This window comes from Kryptolebias marmoratus, linkage group LG22, assembly GCF_001649575.2.
Source record: "Kryptolebias marmoratus isolate JLee-2015 linkage group LG22, ASM164957v2, whole genome shotgun sequence".
NCBI classification, from domain to species: Eukaryota; Metazoa; Chordata; class Actinopteri; order Cyprinodontiformes; family Rivulidae; genus Kryptolebias; species Kryptolebias marmoratus.
In genome coordinates, this window is record NC_051451.1 from 10461869 (window position 1) to 10485485 (window position 23617).

Here is a 23617-nt window from a genome sequence, read left to right on the forward strand (position 1 = left end):
CTGGCATTGGACCTTTAGGACACAGTTTCTGCTGAAAAATAAAAGTGAAGATGATTAAACCACATTACTATTTCCAATTCCTTCCAAAACAAAGGATGTGAAAACAGCTCATTGTTAATAAAGGTTTGATTTCTGGACATTTGTGTTCCTATTACAAATTAGACTGTAATGGTAAATTATTTTATTTTATTTTATTAGTGAGAATGAGGCTCTCTGAATAAAGAGATTGTTAAAATCTAGTTCACCTGCTCAACCAATCTCCTGTAGGTGGTCCCAACGGACAGTCTGACTGACAGAATCCTAATCCACACCAGCGACCTGTGAGTGTTAATTGAATGATCACCGAGTTTAAAGTTGCCTGGAGAATGTGATGTTCTAAAAGAATAACAGAAACCCAAATCATCCAATAAACAGGTAAAATTAGCTCAAACGTGCCCTTCTGGTAACCTAACCACTGTTAACACACAATCAAAGTGCTATTCATCTCTCAAAAACCCACAGACCTGATTGTATCTTTAACATCCTGACTCTAGCTTCAGCTCCACAGCAGCATCTGGAGAAACTCCTATTGTTGGGTTTTGTGTATTAGTCCCATAAAGAGCCTTCTGAGGGGCCAATAGAGCCACTGTGGGACGCCAGGGACCAAACACAAGGGCCACAACTGGGAAACTGTTGTATTGTTATTCATAGAGACAGACACTCAGGTGTCCCTTTTGAGTCCTGATGGGGGATCCACCATTACAGGTAGTTGCGAACTGTTGCTACTTGTTAAGATGAGGGCCGGGGCATACAATGAATTGCTGAGAGGCACAATGACTTCAAATGGGTTTTGAGGTAAACTCCCTGTGCACAAAAGAAGGTCCCAGACACTCCAGGTCCCCGAGGGCCACCTTGTGTATTGAGCTGCGTATTGGTCATTAGCTGTTTTTTTGGCTTTTTGAGAGTCATAAATAGGCAGACTTATAACACTTGTGTGCCGCGTTTCTGAGTGTCAAGACAAGTCAACAGAGGAGGATAAAGGTGATGGTTTGAGAATCGATAAAGCAATAATATGATCAGAAAAAAAGGGCACTATTTCAAACCAGTTCAAGGTTTGGACAGGCCATCAGTCAGACCATATGAAAACAGAAACATTTGAATGCATGACTAGTGACCTCTAGTGGAAGTTTATGATAAATGCACTGGATCAAACGTACAATACACTCTTAAAAACAAGGGTCTGCAACCATTTCAGCAATCTTTCCTACTAAACAAAATTTGCATACTGTCACAAAAGCTACATGGCTCTTCAACAAGGTATTTGATATTCTTTTTTGTTACTATACTATATAAAATACACCACTTTATTTCGTGTCATGAAACAGAATTTTAAATATTTTGTCTTGTCTTCTTATTTGTCTTGAGACAAATAAGAAGGAATGGACACTTTCTTGTTTAGAAAGATGTAGACCTGACTGAGTGCTTCTCATAATTGAGAAAAAAAAAAAAGTAAAAATAAGTATCAGAACTGGTCATGAATGTCTAAAAGTTGCAGCCTAAAGTCTTAAAAAAAACAAAAACATTTAGGTACCAAATCTTTTATTAGATGCAGACCTTTATTTTTTATTTTTTACATGGTTATAAGAAACTATCTGTTTGTTTCTACATCACCATATATCAGCTATTGAACCCTATAATACCCAGTAGGAGAGCAAAACTCTAATGTCTGCATTTACAGCAATTTGACCTGAATTTGTTGAAAAATATGAGTTTTCTGCTGGAAGACACTGTTTGTCTGTGAAAACTTGAACCACGTTAAGATAATTTTGGTACTGAAATGATACGAAGCTATGCACACAATCCATTTACAATAACTAAAAAGTCTCATTTCTGTTTTTGTTTTTTGTTTTTCTTAAACATCTTAACCTTCTTGTGTCATTAAGGTCACTCTGCTGTAAAAGTGTCAGGCACATATTGCAGACCGTTTGAAGAGGCAAACAGCTAAAAATAGTGTTTTTTTAATGTAAAATTATAACCCAAAAGGACTCAGGCTCATACTGTTTGTAGTCAAAGTTGTAAGGAGCCACTTCAGAGGGTCTGAAGAGCCAGATGTGGATCCAGAGCCTCAGGTTGCAGACCCCTGGTTTATACAGTCCTACAGAAACTATTACATCATAGCTTGCAAATCATTTCATAACTATCAAGCTAAAACTGAATTTGATTTTAAAATATTTTATCCAAGTTATTTACTATTTGGATAAATTACTAACAAAACCTTGAGTGGGAACAGAATATATGCAAACACAAATCATTTGACTCCCAACTTAGGGAAGTTTCATTTGAACAGTTTAGCTCTATTTTAGTCCATTTTATATTATTGGTAGGTTTGAGACGAAAACTATATATATATTTTTTTCTGTAACATGCGAACATACTGACATGGAAACATTTTTACTGTCTCCGATGTCGCTGTACATCATGATAAGAGAAAAAAAACTTAGTACAACATGTACATAGTCAGTCTTAGAGGAGTCTAAAGACAAATAGACTCAATTTATACATTTTTAATATGTTTCATAAAATTTACATTTTACAATTATTTGTTTATTTATTTATTTATTGCCAATCTGCACTTTCATTATGTGTTTATTGGCCTAATCCGTGAAGAATCCAATCATCTTGTCACAGCCCTTGATGATGTGGGAGAATACACATGTGGAGCTGTCAGCAGAAACCACCTCGGTGTTGGAAACAATTCAGATGCTTATTGGGAGGCAGCATTAGCATAGCAGCATTAACAGTCGGGCCTGTAGCTCCAAGGCAAGGCAAAGCTGATGTTTATCTTTTTTTTTTTTTAAAAAAAAGAAAGAGATCTGTTTGTATAAATCACGCAGGTCTCCGTGGAAAAACATGTCTCTAAACCTGAGTATCAGTGGGATGGATGGGTCAGCCTCCACTGGCCTAAAGCTCTAGTGTGAAGTCTCTGACTTCTCAGAATGATTATGCAGTTTTAAAGTCAGATTGTCACACTTGCTAAGATAAAATAAAAGTGTTCTGAATTTTCTAATATTGGACAAACAAAAGACAAGAGTCAAATTAAAAAGGACGACTAAGAAGACTCCAGACTTCTGCCATCATTAATAGGAACTGTTTTATGAATAAGGGGAGGGCAAAAAAGGTTAAAATGACCGAAATTAAACCAGCTTTATCATGCTGCAAATCCCCGAGTTTAAACTGATGTTACCTCCTTTTGTTGTACAGGTCCTTGAGTAAGAGACAGATGTCCCAGAGAGCATGATCACCCCCAAAACCACCTGCAGAACCTGTGGAGAGATTTTTCCTTGTGATCCATTCATTTGATATTTTTATGGTTTAAAAATTGTTGATTGATGACCCGACCAAAGCCCCCAGATTCTCCATCTACTGGGAACTTCCTAGAGAAGTGATCATCCACTCTAAAAACACATCCCATATGGTCCATAAAGTATTTAATTATGAATAAATTACACAGTCCACAAAGGAGTCAGCTGAAGCCTAGCTCAGAAAAGGTTATTGATGACTGCGCTTTAGCCAATCAGAGAACTTGATCCCAGCATGTAATCTGGTTAGTCCAGTAGGATGTGAGAAATGCTGCACAGCCACAGATATCAACATTGGCTCCCAACATAAGACGTGTTTTTGTAACCGATCTTGAATAAATGCAGGGCATCGATTTAATATCTAGGTTTAGAAATTACAAAAACTGAAATTTTGAACCAATATCACTTTAACCACAATGTCTAAGAACAGTTTAAATGACATTTTAGAGGCTTTTTCAACCCAGTCATGTTCACTGCATCCTGAGCTCCACACTGAGAGTTGAGCTACTGAATTGGATGAGCTCTGAAATGTTGAACTGCATAGCTATTTTAAAAGGTTCAAACAAGTACGCCTCAAGCTAACACCTTTAGATATTGCAGCAGGAGTACACTGCAGATGCATTAAATGTTGCAGTAACTACTTCATGTTTAACTAATGTAGCTACCCTCAAGTGACGATACACATCTTTAGAGCTTTTTTTTCAGGCACTGATGTTGTCTTTTATTAGCTAAAGAAAATCCATTTTTTAATAGTTTGTCACCATGAAAACCATAGTGATTTAAAAAAAAAGCCCGGCGAGCATCTAATTGCCTGTGTGTGGCCATAAAGAAGTGGTCTGTGTGGCGGCACGGTGCTAAAACCTGAATATCAGGACGGCCCAGTCGTAACACCCGTGCTCATAAACACTTACAGCTTGTGGCAGAAAAGTGCGACTTTCATCAGCTATGTGTCGAAACATTTACACACCATCATTACGAGCTCCGAGACACAGGAGAGCAGGGGTCAATCATTAACTTTACAAAGATGGCGCCCACACTGATGTGGGTGTGTAACGGGACACATGGGCTTGATGTCTTACACTTGATAACTAAGTCTTTAATTGGAAAACAGGCAACAAACCAATCTGTGGGGTCTGAAAACAGAGTGGAGGACAGAATAATCTGAACCAAAATGGAGCCAATTTTTACAAAACCTCTCTCAGTCTTGTTGTTCTAACTCAACAAGCAAATATTTTAAGACTATTTTATTTTGAGTAACCCTGTCTGTTTGGTGCAACCACCAAGATTTTGTTTGACTTCTTCAAACGTAATCAAATGAAAACCCACTTCATTTAAATCTAAAGTTTTGTTAATGAGTTGTCAGATTACTTAATTCAAGCTATTTCAGCTATTTTGTGGCTAAAATTGTATTCAGTGAAACCCATGCAAATTATATCTCATTTTATCTTGTTGGAATAAATACGAGCAATTTCAATTTGGTCTCCATATTTTTTTATGACAGTACCGCAGTGTAATAAGGCATTATTATTTATAATAATAGTTGGAAAATAAATATTTAACTAAATGTAATTTGGAAGACCAATTTATTAATGTGACTTTCTTTCCATCCATCCATTGATGGCTGGGGGTAGCTCTGGACTGATCGATCGATAGATGCAGGGAAGCTGGTGCCTTTCTCCAGCCATCGCTGTGAGAGAGGCGGGGGACACCCTGGACAGGTCACAAGTCCATCACAGGGACACAGAGACAAACGAGGCACACAAGCTTTCATGCTCTTACTTTGAACTGAATTTAGCTTTTGCCAACAAACGAAAAAAGGGATCTGTTGTTCATGTCTCAACGAATGTTTGCTCCCTCGGTTACACTTGTTTGTTTCCCAACTCTGCACAACAATTTTTTATTAAACTTAAAAAGATAAAATACAAAGGTTAAGTTAAAAGAGGTGTGGCACTGTCCATGAGTGGTGTGTTCAGATGTGGGACTGAACGGAGAACTAAGACAGAGACATGTAGCCATTTCAGTTTTTCTCTTTGACAGGTAAAGTATATTGTGATTAATATAAAAATCTTTGTCACTGAAGGTTAAAATCTTCTTAACTTTATTCACCCTTTCATGCATAGTGGTCACTGCAGTGGACTGCTGTTTAAAAGCCATTTTTTTGTTGATGTATGGGTTTCTATGTTATAACTGTGTGTAGACCTTTGAAGTGGATACTAGTGCATCATGCAATACTAAAACTCTCAAAATGTATGCTGTCCACCTGAGTGGACATATGGAAAAGTTCTTGAATAATAAAAAAAAAAAAATCCACTCTTTTTTATGCCCTAAGGAAATAAAAAAAATACTTTGGGGGAAAAATCCTGGCTGAAGTTATAATTCATGCATGACAGGGTTTATTTTGACCAAGCAAAAGAAAACTAACAGTTTAAGGAGAAAAAAATAAAGATTATAATTGGAAGTTTAGCTTTAAACTCCACTCTGTGGACTGAACAAACTTGTTTTCTGAGAATGTTTATAAAGACTCTTGTTAGAAAGATGGAAAGCAATTCATTCAAACACTCAAACCCCACTATGACAACAATATTTATTAATGTAGTTATTTTGTAGTTATAATATTGCACACATTTTAAGTAATTTAATGTATTCTTTTACAACAGTGTTTTAGGACATTTTGCAGTGCAGCTTGCACAAAGTAGAAATATTCTTGGATAGGCTGAACAAAACCCATCAAAAAAACTTACAACAGAATCAGAAACAAGCAGAAATACTGGGATTCAACACAAGATATTACATTCAAATGTAATTTATAAAGGGTTTTAAAATGTTGTTTTAAAGGCTTCAGCAAACCACACACACCTTCCAGATCCTAAGGTGAACTGTTTGTAAGGTTTGAGCTTTTTATTTGCAAAATCCAGCGGTAGCATTAACACTTGGAAACAAATGGACTGTAAACTTTAAGTTGATGAGTTGCAAAAACTAAAACAGGATGCTTTACTCCTTTCGTAAGTCATGGTTTGAACCTGAGTGTTGTTGAAGTGGAAGGTCCAGCTTCACCCAGCTAGAAGCCTCTGAGTGCACATGAAGTGTTCTTTGGTGTCTAGCCAACTTTAAACCCAAGTCCCAGTTACGGTACAGAAGAGGAGCTGTCGAACTCCAGGGAAGCGTGTTCCAAGCCGCCGTAACCATTCATCTGCTTCAACTTCAGCAGGTCAGTGTGCATCAGACCCTGGGTCTCCAGAACCGCCTCCTTCTTGGAGAACATCCGGCTGATCTCCATGAAAGTTTTGTTTTTGGTCTCTGGGATTACGACGTAAACGTAGACAGCCACAGAAAAACAGACCGCGGCAAACACCAGGTAGCAGTACGAGCCAGCAGACATCTAATGGTTGGATGTGGCATATGAGCAAAGGGAGGTTGGGAAAAAAAAGAGAAAATGGTAGAAAAATGAATTAGAAACACGTTTTTAACCTAAGTGTCTCAGATTGACAGCATAACAGTTTAACAGAGCTGCCATCATTTTGTAAATGAAACAAATAAGCCAAGTTTATCTATAAAACAGGCAGGGGAAAACTCATTATTTCATGGGTTTTCAAGATTTGGTACTAAGGCAGAATTTGTGAAGAGCTTTTTAAAAAAGGTTTCAGAAATAGGATGGGGATTGGAACAAAACCAGACAGGTTATCAGTTTGTAAAGTCCCTGTCTGCCTAAGTCTTTTAGGTCAGAGATGCAGGGCAGCATACAGCAGCTCACCTGTAAGAAAGGGAAAATGAAGCCCACAGTGAAGTTGGACAGCCAGTTGAGTGAGCCTCCTATGATGTAAGCAGCCGGACGATGGGACTGTTTAAACAGTTCTGCTGTAATCAGGAAGGGAACCCCCGCTGGAAACCAGGAAAAATTCAAATACTTCAAAACATATTCTTTATTCGTTCATATGACAATTAAACCCATATGTCAATATACCATTTTTTAGACTGATTGTATCCAGATTGCTTTTATTTATGATTATAGTTTTAAATTTTGACTGTTTTTTCTGTTTTGTTTACTCCCTTTTTATGTTTCTCCTTGGAACTTTTGCTCTGGGTACAAAGAACGATTGTAATTATCGCCTGCCGCTGTAAAGCAAAATGCACCTGATTGTCAGCACCTGTGGTACCAGAAGCTCAAAAAACAAAAGTAAATAGCAGTAAATGGTGTTTGGCATTGATGGAGGCGATTTGGAAAGTTTTTCATGAGTTTTTCAACTCAAAGCTTTGCTACTCAACCCACAAATGCATTTTCCTAACAAATGTTCAACACTTCTCTCTCTCTCTTTAGCTTTAAAGCTAAGTGTAACAAAAATCTTCCATTTATTTATATTTTTATACAGCTCTGTCAGATCACATGATGTTAAAGATACCCAGAGTATTTAAACCCAAAGGCTAGTTTTATATATTTGTTTAAGAGCTGCACATCAATACTGAAACAAAGTAAAGAGAAAGTTCTAAAATGTGCTTTTTTTGCATTTGAATGACAAAGTCTTTTGTTGTGGAGTTGAGTAACTCACCTGGACCAATACAGAAGCCAGCGATGATGCCCACCACGCAGCAAACACTGACGTAGCGCATGAACACTAAGTGAGTCTATGCAGAAAAGAAAGCATGAAATTGGTTGAAAGCTAGATAATATAGATACATAAACACATGCATGTTTTCATCAGTTCATACATATAATTCAAACATTAGGGCGATGATGCTTACTGTAACCCATATACACACTCTCTAATGCACACCCACATAGACACACACACACCTGTAAAATTAGGGCTAACGTGATTCCAGCGCTGCAGATGCCCATCATTGTAAATCCTCCAATCATGAGATGCCTCCTGCCGAGCTTCTCTATGGTGAAACACTGAAACAGATTCAAAAGTCATGTTAGACATTAAACACACTATGTAATGTGAAATGAAAAATGTAAACCACAGCAAGGGTTGGTGTATCTAAAGAATAAGAACTCAACTTTTGAAGTGCAAGTGTAAGAATTAAGTTTTGACATTTCTATCATTGTCATGTAAAAACAGGACCCAGGATGAGTTGAGCACCATTTTCTGTCCTAAAGACTGAAAGTGGGGAGAAATGCTATTTTCAAACTCAGCTTATCTCTTTGTGTGTAACATGACATTTCCCTGACAGGTGTCAAAATCAAAATATTTCCAACAACTTATCCCTTTAGATGATAATTACAGTTTAGGACTGATGAATAGCCTGAGTCACAGTTCATGTAAAAGTAATTCTAAGTGATAGCTGCACCCTTAGTGTTAGTGTCATAGTACTTTATATACAACATTAAAATGTGCCTACAGGGTTAAGAATTTAGATAAAGACAAAATAATTCCAATATTGAGTTGTTGTTTTTTTCCATACATCTTTAAAAAATGTGCTCACAACTGGAAAGAGTCCTTCTATTACATTTAGCTGCAATTCAACAATCTATTCTAAAAGCTCTTTAAGAAACAATACACATTAAAAGTTAATAAGAGCAAGCATCATAGCACATCTCTTATTGTGTTTACCCCAATTAGTCCAGCAATGATCTCTATAATTCCTGTTCCTGCTGTGGTGTATTGGATCTCTGGCACTGGGATGCCCACATTCTCAAAGATGTCATTTGTATAAAACCAGATCTGTTGAGACAAATAAGCACATGAAGATAACTCAGTTAAAATCTTCTGTCCTCTCCATCAAAGCTCAGTAACTTGTCAGACAGTAAAAAAAAAAAAAAGATTGGTTTCCAGCTCTTCGAAGTTTAAGATCAGGCTCTCAATTGAAAATAGATCCAGTTCATTTTGTGTTTTATGGGTGAGTTTCTGCCTCAAGCAGAGGGGTTCACAAATCTAAGCAAGTGTCTTGTTTACAAGTGAGGATAGGATGGAGCCAGGGATGTAACGACAGATGGAAGCTTCATCAGCAGTCATGATTGTGTTGGTCCAGTCTCTCATGGTAAACAAGGACGTGAGCCAAAAGGCAAAGCTCTCCATTTACTTGTCTGGCTGTGTTCCAACTCTCACTTTTTGATCTTGAGATATGGATCATGACCGAAAGAACAAGATCCTGGAAATGTAAAATTCCTTGGTAGGATTGCCGGGTACAACCTTAGAATTACTGTGAGGAGATTTGTCATTTGGGGGGGTCCTTTATATACTACCAAAAAAGATCTGCTACAACTAGTACTGCAACACTGAGGACTATAAAGTACTGTGATGACATGAAAGGGAATAAAGGCGAACATTTGTTTGCTGACTTCTTTTCAACACAGTTTGATACATGTTTGACACAAAGTTGAAAAAGAAAACTTCAGTAAAAGCTAAAATTTGTAGACAGCTTAAGAAATATTCAGTTTACTGTATTTAGAGTACTTACAGCATCAATACCAGATAGCTGCATGCCAATATTGATGACCACAACGCTCAGCACCTGCCAGCGGACCGTATCATCCAGCAGGAGTTTCCATACTGACAGTGTTTCTACTGAACACAGGGAGCGCTGTTCCTCCTGCATCTCCTCTATTTCTGCCTGGATGTCACACTTGGCTCTGTACTGTTTCAGAGCTGATGGGCAAGGGACAAAAAAAACAAAAGCAAAAGCAAAAATTGCATGACATCACAGGTAGAAAAGTCAACACGTGAATATATTTCAGTTTTAATTTTGTAACTTAACAAAAAAAAAGTACGACACGGCATTCAGTTAATCCTTTTTATCAGATTCCTTTTCTTCTTTTACAGAATTATATTGTTTTTGAGTAGCGGCGCAACGACACAGACCTGTTATTGTGGCGTGGACATTATTCTTCTCAATCAGCAAGTACCTAGGGCTCTCTGGAAACCATGGCAACAGCACCAACTGGATGGAAGTAGGTACCACCACCACTGAGAGAAAAAGGGGCCAGTACTCTTCCTGTAGCAACACAGTTTTATTTAAATGCATGTAGAGACTGACTCACAGATGTGGTCATGTTTGTGACAGTTGCTGTTATGTGATGATTTGGTCAAAGCATGATTTTAAGATCATGTAGTGTATTTGGTGTATTATATGTATGTACATTGGCTTTAGAAAGTATTCAGATCCATCCACTTTTTGCAATTTTGTTACGTTGAAATATGACGCTGCAGTCATTTTATTTGTTTTCCAAAAAATATACACTTAGTACTACATAACTGACAAAGCAAAAAGAAAATTGTATACAATTTGTAAATTCATTAAACTTAAAACACTGAAATATCCCATTCTCATCTCAGTCTGACCCTTTACTTTGTACAGTCGGAGCACCTTTTGCAGCAATTACAGCCTCTAGTGTTTTGGGGGTTTAATGCAGCAAGCTTTGCACACCTGGATTGGAGAATTTCAGGTCAGGTCCACTGCAGCACATTCAGAGAGTTGTCTCTGAGCCACTCCTGTGTTGTCTTCACTGTGTGCTTTGGATCAATGTCATGTTGAAACTCAAATCTTCAGCCTGAGATTCTGAGCTCTGTGGAACAGGCTTCCATTGAAAATATCTCTGTATTTTGCATCATTTTGCCTTCTCTCGACCCTGCCCAGTCTCCCAGTCTGCTCTGCTGAAAAACACCCCCCACAGCATGCTGCTGCCACCAACATGCTTTGTGAGGATGGTGTTGGGCAGGTGATGAGTGGTGCCTGGGTTCCTCCAGACATACCGATCAGAACTGAGGCCAGAGAGTCCACTCTTGGTTTCATCAGACCAGATAATCTTGTTCCTCACAATGATTGAGTTCTTCAAGCAGCTTCCAAGTGTTTTGCACTCAAAAGACACTCTATCATAAAGCCCATATCAGTGGAGGCCTGCCGCTCTTGTACTTCTGGAGCTTTGCCTCATTTCCACACAGGATCTTTAAAGCTCAGTCAGAGTGACCATCGGCTTCTTGGTCACCTTTCTCTCTAAAGTCCGTTTCACTTGCTCAGTGTGGCGACTGTCTCTTGGAAGAGGCCATTGTGCTCTGGTGAATCTTCAGTGCTGCAGAAATCTTTTGTAGTCATCTCCAAGCTCTGTAGGCAGTTTCTTAGACCTAATGGTTTGGGTTTTGCTCTGGTTATCAGCTAGGAGCCTTTCTATAAAGATGAGTGTGCCTTTCCAAATCATGTCCAGTCAGTTTAATTTATCACAGGTGGATCCAGTCATGGTCTAGAAATATCCCAACAACCACCAAGAGTTGTTGCAAAAGTGGTATTAATAAGTGGTATTTTCTATTTTTGATTTCATTTTGTCATTTTTGTGGCAATGAGTGCAAAGGGGGTCTGATTACTTTCTGAAGCCAGTTCAGACTGACTGAACTCGTCTCTAGGTTAATGAAATGTTGAATCCTAAACCAAAGTGGACCTCCATGGTGGCTATTTGAAAAAGTGATTACATATTTTTTACTAAACTGATTTCTTTAAATCACTTTTTGCCTTAGAAGTAAGAAGCTGATGTTTCATCTAAGCCAGCAAGAAATTTTAGGGCATTTCTAGTAAAGGCCTAAACCGCCCTAAGTCACACAAAAACTAAAAAGAAAAGTTTAAACAGTCAGATCCTACAGACCAAGTTTATCTACCTTTCCCAGGAGCTCGTGGAGGCTGAGGATCTGGGCAGTAAAGACTCCAGTGCCGATAAAGATACTCGGAACCAGACCCAGGAATCCTCTCAGGTTTTTAGGCGCTATTTCACCGAGGTACATCGGTACTACACTTAAAGAGATGCCTGCAGGGACAAGAGGAGAGAAGTTAGTTTTACCTCTGCAAAGACTCCGATAAACCCATCCAACCTGCTGTGAAAATATAAAGTGACCAGTTAATCCAACAAAATAACCTTAGTACATGTTTTTGGACAAAATAAATAATGAGTTTAGATGGTTAGTAATTTTATAAAAACATGAAATTATAATTCTGTTATTTCAATAACAGAATTATAATTTCATTTCTTCTAAAATGTTCTCAGATTCTCCACCAGAGGGCAGAAGACATGATTAAAGTTTGGTACATCAGGTTTCAGAGGAGAGAACTAATTCTGTTAAAGAGGAGAGGGTTTAAAACAAGTCTGCAGGATTTCCCTCTTTTGCCTGCAGTAAGAAATATTATCAAATTTGGCACCATCCTGTCCCACAGTGATGCAGAAAAGCAAGTCCTACAGGTGGAGATATTATGCTGCATGGTACAAAGCTGCGTGGGGTGCGTACCTGAGTGAATTCCTGTAATGAAGCGACCCAAGATCACCATCTCAGGAGAACCACAAATCCTACTGAGCCCCATGAGTGTGCTGGCAATAAACACCAGGACTGTTGTGTTTACCACTGTGCCCTTCCTGAACATGTGGACAAAGCACAGACAGTCATTCTAGATATACTGTATTAAAAACAGATGATCTGGAGATTTATAAGATAGCAAGAACAACTATATTAAAGTTATAAGAGGAGAGGGTCTACAACACCTTAAATACAGAAATTCACAGACATACTGTTAAAAGTCCCAATAAGCTACATAAATACTCCTGCAGCTTGTAGGGGGGTCATAAGCTTTAGCCCTCACATGCATTTAAATGTCGACTGAAGTTCTGTAAAATAATAGACAAAGGGGGCATTTTTCTACACAAAGGAAACGTCATGTTTCTAAAAATAAAAATGCCAACAATTTGCACGATCAGATTACTGATATAAGAACTGAACACAGTCTAGAAAACACATGTTTTTAGACTGAGAGGAAACCAAAATGCCTGGAGAAAACCTACGCAAACACGAGGAGAACATACCAACTCCACACAGAAAGACCCCAGGTCCAACCCTGGGCTTGAACCCAGGACCTTCTTGTTGAGGTGACAGTGCTAACCATTAACCCGTCAGGCTGTTATTTTCGGCAGGTCTGCATGTTTAATAATTTGAATTTGTCGACTGCTTTGCTCGGTACTGAAAAAATGTGGTTCAGCACATTTTTACCATCTCAGACAGAACTGGGTGTAGCAACAATAACACTCATATATGAAATGCAGCCAGACTAAAGGGCAAATAGGATTTACGAGGAGTGTTTTTGTTTTAATTCATTAGTTAATTAGTTTTTTTTTTCTTAAATCTCAAGTTTTTACCCTAGTGTAGTATTTTGACTGTATTGAGACTTTCCCCATGTATCACATCATTTCTGTTTTTTAGTGAAATGACAAAAACTAATAAACCTAATAGATTTAAATCCTGCAAGTTTTTTTTGAACAGTTTAAACGTGTCCACTTTTGGAAGTACGTTCTTCTTAAAAAAACCTTTACCTGCCAAAACGAGTGACCAGCACGCCAACGACGAGGGAACCCAGCAGACCCCCGATGGCAAAGACCGACACAGTCAGAGAGTACATGAGGGTCAAAGTCTCCCCGCTGAGTCCTGTCCCATTGCGACTCACCACTGTCTTGTTGTAGAAGTCCTTTATATACTTATAGACAAAAGGAGAGTAGAAGCAATTGGTTAAAATGTGAGGAAAGGAAAACAATGTTTTGTTATTACATTCAAATCAACATTACATGCATTAATACTGTTATTGTGGAAAAAAATATCAGTTTGGATAAAAGTTGCAGAAATTATTCTTCATTTATGTAAACGTCTGAAATGTTCAGACCCCTGTACATAACTACACTCCATTCTTTAAAGCATAAATACTTTCAAATTATTCAGGCAAAACAGGACAGAAATATTCTTATTATTTTAGACGAGGTAATAAAGTCTCTAACTCTATTTGAGGTCCAGGGATAAAAAGAAAACAAGAACCTATCTTAATGGTGGATTAATACAAAAAAAGAACATTTCTAGATTATGTACTGATTTTTTTTGGAAGGCGTGCATGTTTAATTGTGTGGCAAGGGTCGGTCTGGAGGAAAACTGGTTCTTTTTGAGAAGCTGATCCTGTAAGAGCTGTTTGAGTTTGAGTGACTCAACCTGTCCTAAAGAGGAGACGTGTCCATGTCCATATTTAGACCTGTCCTGTGTGTGTGGAAGGGTTGGATAGAGGCAATGTTTTATGTATGTTTAATGGTTAAATAGTCGCTAGTTGATCAGAATCGACTCTGACCAATAAACAGGTTTACAGTTCAAAACAGCAGTTTTACAAGAAAGGTTGTAAAGATGACAGATAACCACTGTTACTTTTGTTTTTTGGCTGCAAATGAGTTAAAAACAAAAGAAGAATAGAAAAACAACTCTTCATTAAGGATCAATCAGTTGGAACCGGATATTTTGATGTGCCATTATTTTGCAAGACTTCAGATATAATTTTATTTAAGTTTTATTAGTTGCTTTCAATTAAACAAGAGTTCCATCTTAATTTTTCAAAGACCTACTGGTCAGAATTTGTGTTGATAAGCTGCAATGAAATCTAAAATACACTGCTTAAGGAGAAATGTGTGTAGATTCATTAGCTCAGCAACATTTTAACATGAATTCTGCATTAAATCCTCACATAAAATGTTGTATTGAATCAGAAGGCAACTTCTGACTTTTCCCAGCTCTTCAGTCTCAATCACTTGGGATTCCTTCCTGATGAAAAAGGAAACCTTGTCTTTGTGTATCATGTGTCTGAGAACCCTTGGGTTCACGAGACTTAAACAAAGTTTTTCCTTTTTTACTTTGACATATTTATCTTTGTGTAATCAAATTATTTTCATTTGCCTATTTTTACCGCACTGTCCCAATTATTTACCCATGAGATGCATAAAATGAATTAATTAACAAACAAAAAAGCGAAGACAAAACACACTTGTTTTACTAAAAAATGAATCAACAGAAAAGCTGGAAAGACTGAACTGCATCAAAAACTTATCACCATTAACCAGCAGGAATATGGGCTGGATCTGTGGTAAGCCATTTTATGTATTCATTTAATAACCTTGATATCAGGTGCCATTTTTCTCTTATCGTTTACAGCTGCTCCCTTCACTAGCTGGGCATTCAGTCCCACTAGTTTCATATCTTGGTGCACTTCTTGAACAAACAGTTTTACTAATAACACTTTTTGTTCAACGAGGTGGAGCACAAGTCAAACTGGTCAGCCAAAATGCTGCACTACAAGCCTAAAAGACTGAACCAAACTAGTTGTTTGTGGTCTAATAGCTATTCCTACCTTCCAGCAAGAAATTATTATGACAAAAGCTAAAGTCCAATTACTTCCTGATCAAAGGTGTTATAATTCTGCCGAATCAGGTGAGCCTCAGGTGAAGGGTGGGCCAGGATTTTGGCATTAGCCAAAGCAGACTTAAAGCCATAACAGCTGCCAAAGTAAGTGATTTTCAGTGTTTTTCAAGACACATCCACCTAATGCAACAACTAAACATTAATTTTTCATCATCTGGTCTCAAGACATGAACGCTACTGAGGAAAAAACTCAGATAAAATTAGGTGTGCCTGGTTTGTCCAGTCTAGTGAAACAATTTAACATTAACTCTTGGTCAGCATGAGCGCATAAGAAGCATAAAAATTCAAATCAAAAACACTGAATAATTGCATATTTTTACAGATATTATGGCTTAAGCAAACTCAAACGTGTCATCTATTTGTGCAAACCACCAGACTACTTTATATCTGGGATTCTTGCCTTTCAAGGCCTCATATAGTGGATTCATGTTCTGTAAACCTGTGGTAAAAAGTCATCACCTCAAGAAATTATTGCAAAGCCCTGACAATAAGCAAGTGTGGGGAGGTTGTGATGGCAGCCACTTTTGATGGCACTTTTAAATGATAGTGGCCAGCCCAAACCGGCACTTGGCAGAGTAAATCTTGAGACTGTAACTGGCAACAGTTATGTCATCCAGGTAAAAATAAAAAACTGATAGATGAAATAATCTAGTTCTCTGTAATGGTGGAGTTTCACAGCTTCTACTGTACGGTCCTTCTCATTACCTCTGTGCTGCATTCCTCTGAATAAGTCCACATTCCTCAAAACAAGCAGCTCTTTAGAGGGACACTTAAGCTGTTCTCCAGCTGCACACATAGCATTTGTGTCCAGACGTCACACACTGTATACGTACACATGCACACAAACAGCACTACCTGGCACTAAAGTCTCAGCTTTTACTGCAAAATGCTGACTTTCATGTTGAAAACTGAGAATTGGAAAATTATTCTGATACTGCCTTTTTCTTGATCCCCTTTTTCCTTAAACAACCAAGTCGGTGTGTTAGCAAAAGGTAAAGATGAAGGTTTGAACTGTGTTCTTATAACAAACTGGACAGTCACCCTCCTTCTCTTCCACCAGTGTGATTTAGCATCCAATTTTCTAAAATTTGACATTTCAGAACACACGACAGTTTTCCCAGAACATTTTTGACTAAGCTAAATGTGATGGACACAGAATGTAGTGATCTTTCTTTTGTTTTGTCTTTGCAGAGTTTCATCATGTATGTGTTAAAGCAGGGAGTTCACTCTGTGTTCGGTCAGAAAGACATTTTTAAATGTTCTTAACCCCAAGCAACAGTGTTCATTAGAGAACACACCTGACTTATTTAAAGTTTCCTGCACCCTGACTGCTTTAAAGTACTTCTGAAATGTTCTTTCTATGTCCCTTTATTTTACTAACATGTTGCTTCCCTTACATACAGTACAGCGTCTCCAGAAAGTATTCAGTATTTCAAGCTCTGTCTGGTAATATGGGTACTGTTAATGGACAACCATTTCTGTGATTCTCCAGAGATGTTCAATAGGGCTCAAGTCAGAGCTCTGACTGGGCCACATTCACAGAGTTGTCCCTGACCCACTCCTGTGTCGTCTTCATTAGATGATTTGGGTTTTAGTCATGTTGGAAGGTGAACCTTTGCCCCAGTTGAAGGTCCTGAGCTCTGTGAAACAGGTTTTTATTCAGGATGTCTCTGTATTTTGCTCCATTCAGCTTTTCCTCAACCCAGACCTGTCTCCCACTCTGAAAAAACACCCTGTGATTCGTGTATTTCAACGACACGGCGTGCAGACACTATAGTCTCTCAAGCATGTAAGCAGTTACATCCAAAATGGTAAATGCACTATGTTTGTTTGGGCCGCCTGTGAGGTTGGGTCACTCCTGCACGTTGAAAAGGGTGAGTAGCTTGAACAGCACTCTGCTTTCCACCATGGTTACTGTTGTTATCCATTTGCACATGGACAGAACAGCTATTGACTGCAGCATCCATAGTACACAGGGGACATCTCACATCCATGCTGGTGTTTCAAAAAACTTCCTCACGAAGAAACTGGATTCCAAATGTTTTGGTGTCAGAGAATCTGATCGCTGTTGTCTTGTACACGAAGGTCCGAAACCCAACGGAAATGTTCCAATTTCCTTTAAAAACAGCGTTGTGTAAACTGGGCCTTGGTTTCATCAGACCGGAAAACGCTGTTATTCAGTCTTTGAGCCCTTCAAGCAGTATCCAAGTGTTTTGTTTTCCGAGAAGAGGCTTCACCATTTTGCCATCAAGCTGAGATCAATAGAGGCCAGCAGTTCTGGTTGTCCTTCTGAAGCTAAAGGCAGATTTCTACTCCATGAGAAGTGAAGAAATCTACTCTCATTGGTGTAATTGAGCAACAAAAATCAAATCATTTTGTTCTCACAGGAGCTCGGAGAGCCCTTTCTGTGCAGAACCTTTTCTCACAGGGGTAAACGCCAAGTGTTGTGTGATTGGTCAGATCTTTGTGGGCATGTTTGTTTATGTGGAATAGCGCTTGAGCCACAGTGCTGTCATTTCGCTTTAACTGCCCTGCTTCCAGAAGCCGGCTGTTGTGGTAGCAAGATGATAGCTTTGAGGAGCCGCTGGCTGATGCTGTCAGGAAATACACCCTTCTTCACGATTGTTCCAGCAAAACCTATAAAGATAGTCAAATGGCAAAGAACTCATGCAAGGAGATAGCACAATCATTGTGCACGGAGGAATCTGTCTGTCGGAAACAGTGGCGGTCTCTTTGTAACAGATTTAACCAAACCAATATATGTTTTGTGTGTGACGTGCTGCAGTGGGAGGGCCTACTAGGAGATCTGCGCTGTAGTTTCTTTTTGAGTATAAAATGTACATGTGAGAAAGACCGTGTCACAGCCACATGCCAGGTGACCTTCAGTGCAGCATAAATGGTTTTGTAGCCTTCCCCAGATCTGTTCATTGCAAACCACCTGTCTCAGACCTCTGCAGGCAGTTCCTTTGACCTCCTGGCTTGATTTTTGCTCTGACATGCATTATCAGCTAGGAGGCCTTCTATAAAGAGCTGTTAGCCTATCCAACTCATGTACAATCAATTTAATTTACAACAGGTGGACTCCAATCAACATACAGAAACATCGCATCAACAATTCAAAAGACTGTAGCATCATGCTGGAACATAAAATTCAAAAAAGACAAGGAGGTCTGAAAACCAAGCATGACTTTTCCTATTTATTCTCTTATGAGACAAATTAAAATATTTGTGTCTCATAAATCTTGTTTCACTAATAAATTGAACCGAGTTGTTCTACGAAACTATTCAAATAAGTCACCTAAAAATGTTACTTTTGCGCAGATATAGGTATGGTAACCACATTCATGGCCTGTGTTTATGCATGTTTGTGTCTTACTCCAGCAGGAGAGTTGACCACAGCCAGATTGTAGCCATACAGCATTGAACTCCCAAAGGAAGTAAGGAATGCCACGGCTAACAGAGAGCCAGTCAGGTGCTGCAAACAGAAGATGGGAGATGTGTTAGAAAGTTGAAAAAAACACTGGCCAAGTTGAGAAAAATTTTTAAGCTCTGACCATAGGAACATCTAAATGGTACAACGGCTTTATTAGTTTTAGCAACAAAATCTTTTTCAAAACAACAATTTTGCAGTTTTGGTTTACATGTAGCAGCATAATCAGGTTTATTTAACAATATAAAACAATATAGCCAAAAAAATGACATCATTGCTCAGCAGTATGAAGATAATACATTCCTGTCATATCTCCACACCTTAATGTAGTGCTGTGACCAAGAATGAAAAGAAAAACTGACAATAGTTGAGAGCTAGTTGCAGTATTTTTAAAAATATGTTGGCATGTTCCACTTTTAATAGAACCCCAGTTTTGAAAAAGTTGATCTCATAAACCCATATGCAAAGAACATGTATGTGAACACCATCCGGAAACGTCTTCTCTGGGCTGAAGCTCATTCTAAATGGACTGAGACAAAGTGTAAAACTGTGCTGTGGACAGAAGAATCAAAACTTGAAATTATTTTTAGAAGCCATGTCCTCTGTACCAAAGAGGAAAGCGACTGTCAGCGCACAGTTCAAAAGCCTGCCTCTCTGATGGTATGGGGGTGCATTTATGCTTCTAGGCATGGGCAGCTTACACATCTAGAAAGGCTTGCATCAGTGCACAAAGGTTTATACAAGTTTTAGGACAAAAAAAGGCAAAAAAAATCGAGCAGCTGCTCTCCTCAGGTCCTAGACGTTTATAGACTGCTGTTAAACAAAAATGAGATGCTTCAGTGGGAAACATGGACCTGTCCCAAATTGCTGGAGATGTGTTGCTGTCATCAAATTCAAAAATACTTTTTTTTTTTAAATTTGGTTCAATTTCTTAGTTTCAACATTTGACATGGTAACTTATGTTCCAGATCATTGCATTGTGATTTTATTGACTCTTATTCCACTCTCTGTTCACACATTGTGCTTGCAGACATCTTTAAGGGGAGGATATCAGATGCCCTGACTTTTGGAATTAAACTTTTATTTGCTCTTCTGAAATCTCCCGCTGGCCTTGCTCACATTCCTGGCTGCAGCCAAACGAAAAGGGCCTGGCTGGATGCCAATTATAAGAAAGCAGGAGGGCAGGAACGAAACACTTTTCCACAATGTGCAAACATTATTTCATAATGAAAGAATCATCATGGTTATTTTTATTTTATAGCAAAAAGGAAAATGGAGAGGAGAGGATTCTGTTAAAAATGGAACAATGATTTTAAAAACGATACAATACACACAGACCTCGTTTTTGCTTAATTAGCAGTGGGTGCTAAACTAAAGGAATCATAGTGATTTTATATTTGTTTTTGCATTAAAGATTGGAAGAAACAGTATCTTATAAATGAAAAGTGACTTTTTTGTCTGGGAATTTATTTCATATTTAAACTGGACAATTACATTTTTATGCCACTGTTGTTTGGAGACGGCTCAGTTTCAGAGCTCTGAACAATGTCACCAAGTTTCAAAACAGTGCTTCAAATGCTCATAGAGTAGAGGTATAAAGCTTTTTATTTGTTTTACTTCCAACGTGTTAACATAATGATAAAGTCAGCTGAACTTCTTTTTAAGTGCCAGGAGAGTGATTGTATGCTCCTTTACTGACTCTGTACACAGAAAGTAATATAGGATGATGACGCTGAATTGCAGTGAAACTAGAAAATAACACACACAAAAAAGCACACCTTTAAGCTTTCTCTTTTGTCACAACATAGCAAGTGTTAAACATTAAACTCACATAAAATGAAAGAACAGATAAATCTGAAGTCAAATGAGTGAGGTCTCAATAACATGACTATTTAAAAAAACGTACAAATCTTGCCTTTCAGTCATTTAAAAAACTTACTTTACTTACTTCCATTGCTTCCTGTGGGTTATAATGAAACAGACTCATTAGAAAAAGAAAACAATTCTGTCTTATACTCAACTCCAAAAGTTTGGCTATCTTCTTCCTGATTCACATATCCCAACACGTGTCAAAATAAACCTTTGCTCAGACTTCCTCCTTGTGTACAGTTGACAAAATAAAAGTTTTTCAAATGTAACTTATAGCAAGCAGTACTAATTAACTTTAAGTGGTAAACCTAATGTCCTAAATATACAAAAACATGCTTAGGGGCGGAACAAGAGACAAACTCTCAGCTTGAATTTACAAAAACAAATAAGTTCTTTGATGAGAAATACACAAATTCAAACTCAGTGTGACTGTAGGCTTCAGTTTAGTCGTTCTTCCCGTCACACCGCTGCTCATCACTACTCAAGTATGCGTTTGGTTTGTGCTCTTTTGGTCTTTTATTTGCCTTTTGCCGTCTCGAGTCAGTGACAAAACAGCTGAAAGCTGTAAACACGTGAATCGTTGCAACCTTCCATCACTTACTAACCACAGAAGGGGCTACTGCACAAAAAAAAAAATCACAATAAGCATGTAGCTCTGCAGGATATCTTTTCATACTTTTCTGCAGTTATAGTCAACAATATGAAAATGAAAAAAGTAGTTCTCAGTGTACAAGTTGGGGATGACTCTCAGCTACTCCATGCCAAATATTAACTCATTATCTGTAAAATTCACTGAGTTATAGCCAGTTTGTGTTTGCTAAGATTGATTAGCTGTGGCAACCATCTTGAATCAAGTTGACTCCAAAAGGTAATCAGCTGTAGACGCACATCTAATGATTAGTTTCTGCAAGTTTTATGTAAATCTGGCTATTGGTTCAGGAGATGTTTTACTAACAGACAAACAGAGTTGACTCCAGCAGTTAATACTAAAGATTTAAGTAAAGATCTTGCCTAATAAATAGCACATAAAGAATGTGGTTAGGATCATGTTCATCTACTGCCACACCAAATTACAGCTCAATATCTATAAAACTGACTAAATTTAAGCCATTTCTGTATTTGCTAAGTTTGATTAGTTGCAGCAGCCATCTTGACTTGGGTTGACTCCAAAGGCTAATGAGTTGTAGTTGTACATTCAATGGTTATTTCCTAAAACTTTTAATAAAATCTGTTCACTGGTTCATGAGATATTATGCTAACAGACAAACAAACAAACACACGGACAAATCGCCTGCCTTTCCTGGGCAGTAATGAAATTATTCAAATGAGGAGAACTGTGAATATGAAAATACGGCACACCAACAGTAAGCATGAGTTCAATACACTGAAATCAAATAACCATTGTTAAAGTTAAGAGCCACAAACTGTATAAATCCAAACTTTACAATGTAATAATTAATTTACCACAAACTTTTTAAAGTTAGTTAAATATGGATTGAGTTTTTAATCTTGCTCTTTCTCAACTTCCTTAAACTGTGTTCACCTAATTAGAAAAAAATAGAGCATGTTGCCATTTGCATTTAACTTTTATTGAAATTGACATTTAATCGCAGATGTATTCTTGTAAAGTTTTGACATTTTTGCACGCATCAATAAATCCCAGCAGCAACGGAAAAGTTCTCATTACGCGTTATTACCAGCTGAGACTTGGTGTCAATAAAACCAGTGATCTTGGCTCTCCGTTTGACCCGAAGCAGTCAGGCTCGACTTACCGAGGTGATTTTTCCTGTCGATGAAACTAAAACTTCCTCAGCCATTTAGGAATTCTGTTGCCTGATCCCGAAAGCAAAAAAAAAAAAGTTGAAGAGGATGTTCTCTACGGCGTCGAGAATGTCATAGTTGTAGCAAAGGCGTGGTCAGACACAGACAGGCTCCGAGGTGTTTGAGGTTGTTGGGATGGTTCATGTGTCCATGTGCCGTGTGTTAGGCCTCTTTTTTTTTTTGTACTAGAGCAGCAGACTAAAGGCTCCTAAATAACAAGCGAACCGAGCGTCATCACATGATGGAGAGCAACGTGACAGGCTGAGAGAAAAGCCTGCTGGAAGCAATTAGCCCTAACAGAATTTAGGAGGCGGACAGAAAAACGGGAGGAGAGGAGAGATGGGACAGAAGGAAGTGGAAGGAGGTGGGCATGGAAAGGCTAAAGGGGAATGAAGAGCAATAAAGAAAATGCAAACTGACAAGCGGAGGAGGAAGGGAAATAAGAAAAGTGAAGAAAAGAGAGGAGGAGAGCAGACAAAGAAAAAAAGTGAGAAGATTTAAAAAAAAAAAAGGCAAGTTTAAGTAAGATGGTGAAGAGAAGGGAGGAAGATGAAAGAAGATGAAGAGAACTGAGATTAGAGGAGATTAGAGACGGTCTAAGAGCGAGGGAGGATCAGCAAAACCAAACATTCCTGGAGTTTTATTACAATGTTGTTATTTATAGGCTAAATACTGGAGTATGAAAGTTTGTTATTATTATTATTTTACAGTTGGATTACTTAATAAAAACAGTACAGTCAGGACAAAACTTAATAAAGGTTGATTCCTTCTCTCCTCTGTTTCTATTTATGATATATCTGCTACTCTGCATCCATATAAAGACACCGACTTTCTGCATCATAGTATTTTATTCTGTTCAACTTGGACCTGTCGTCCCTAATCAGCAAGACTAGCTTGTCATTTGTTTTAATTATTAGATTAACTGTTTATTTGTTGTATTTTTAACCACTGATTGCTGTGGGCTGATT

At 38.1% G+C, this 23617-nt stretch overlaps 1 protein-coding gene across 1 annotated transcript; it reads right to left on the reverse strand.

The window, feature by feature from the left end:
- Positions 1–5903: 5903 nt before the first annotated feature.
- Positions 5904–22645, reverse strand: slc2a15a (solute carrier family 2 member 15a). The gene is made up of 12 exons (XM_017421627.3): positions 22601–22645; positions 18906–19004; positions 13618–13778; positions 12545–12669; positions 11924–12069; positions 10139–10271; positions 9738–9925; positions 8891–9001; positions 8128–8229; positions 7883–7958; positions 7090–7217; positions 5904–6717 (listed from the first exon to the last, which is right to left on the reverse strand). Exons 1-12 carry the CDS (start codon positions 22643–22645, stop codon positions 6463–6465), a joined length of 1569 nt encoding a protein of 522 aa, XP_017277116.1. The 3' UTR covers positions 5904–6462.
- Positions 22646–23617: the final 972 nt, after the last annotated feature.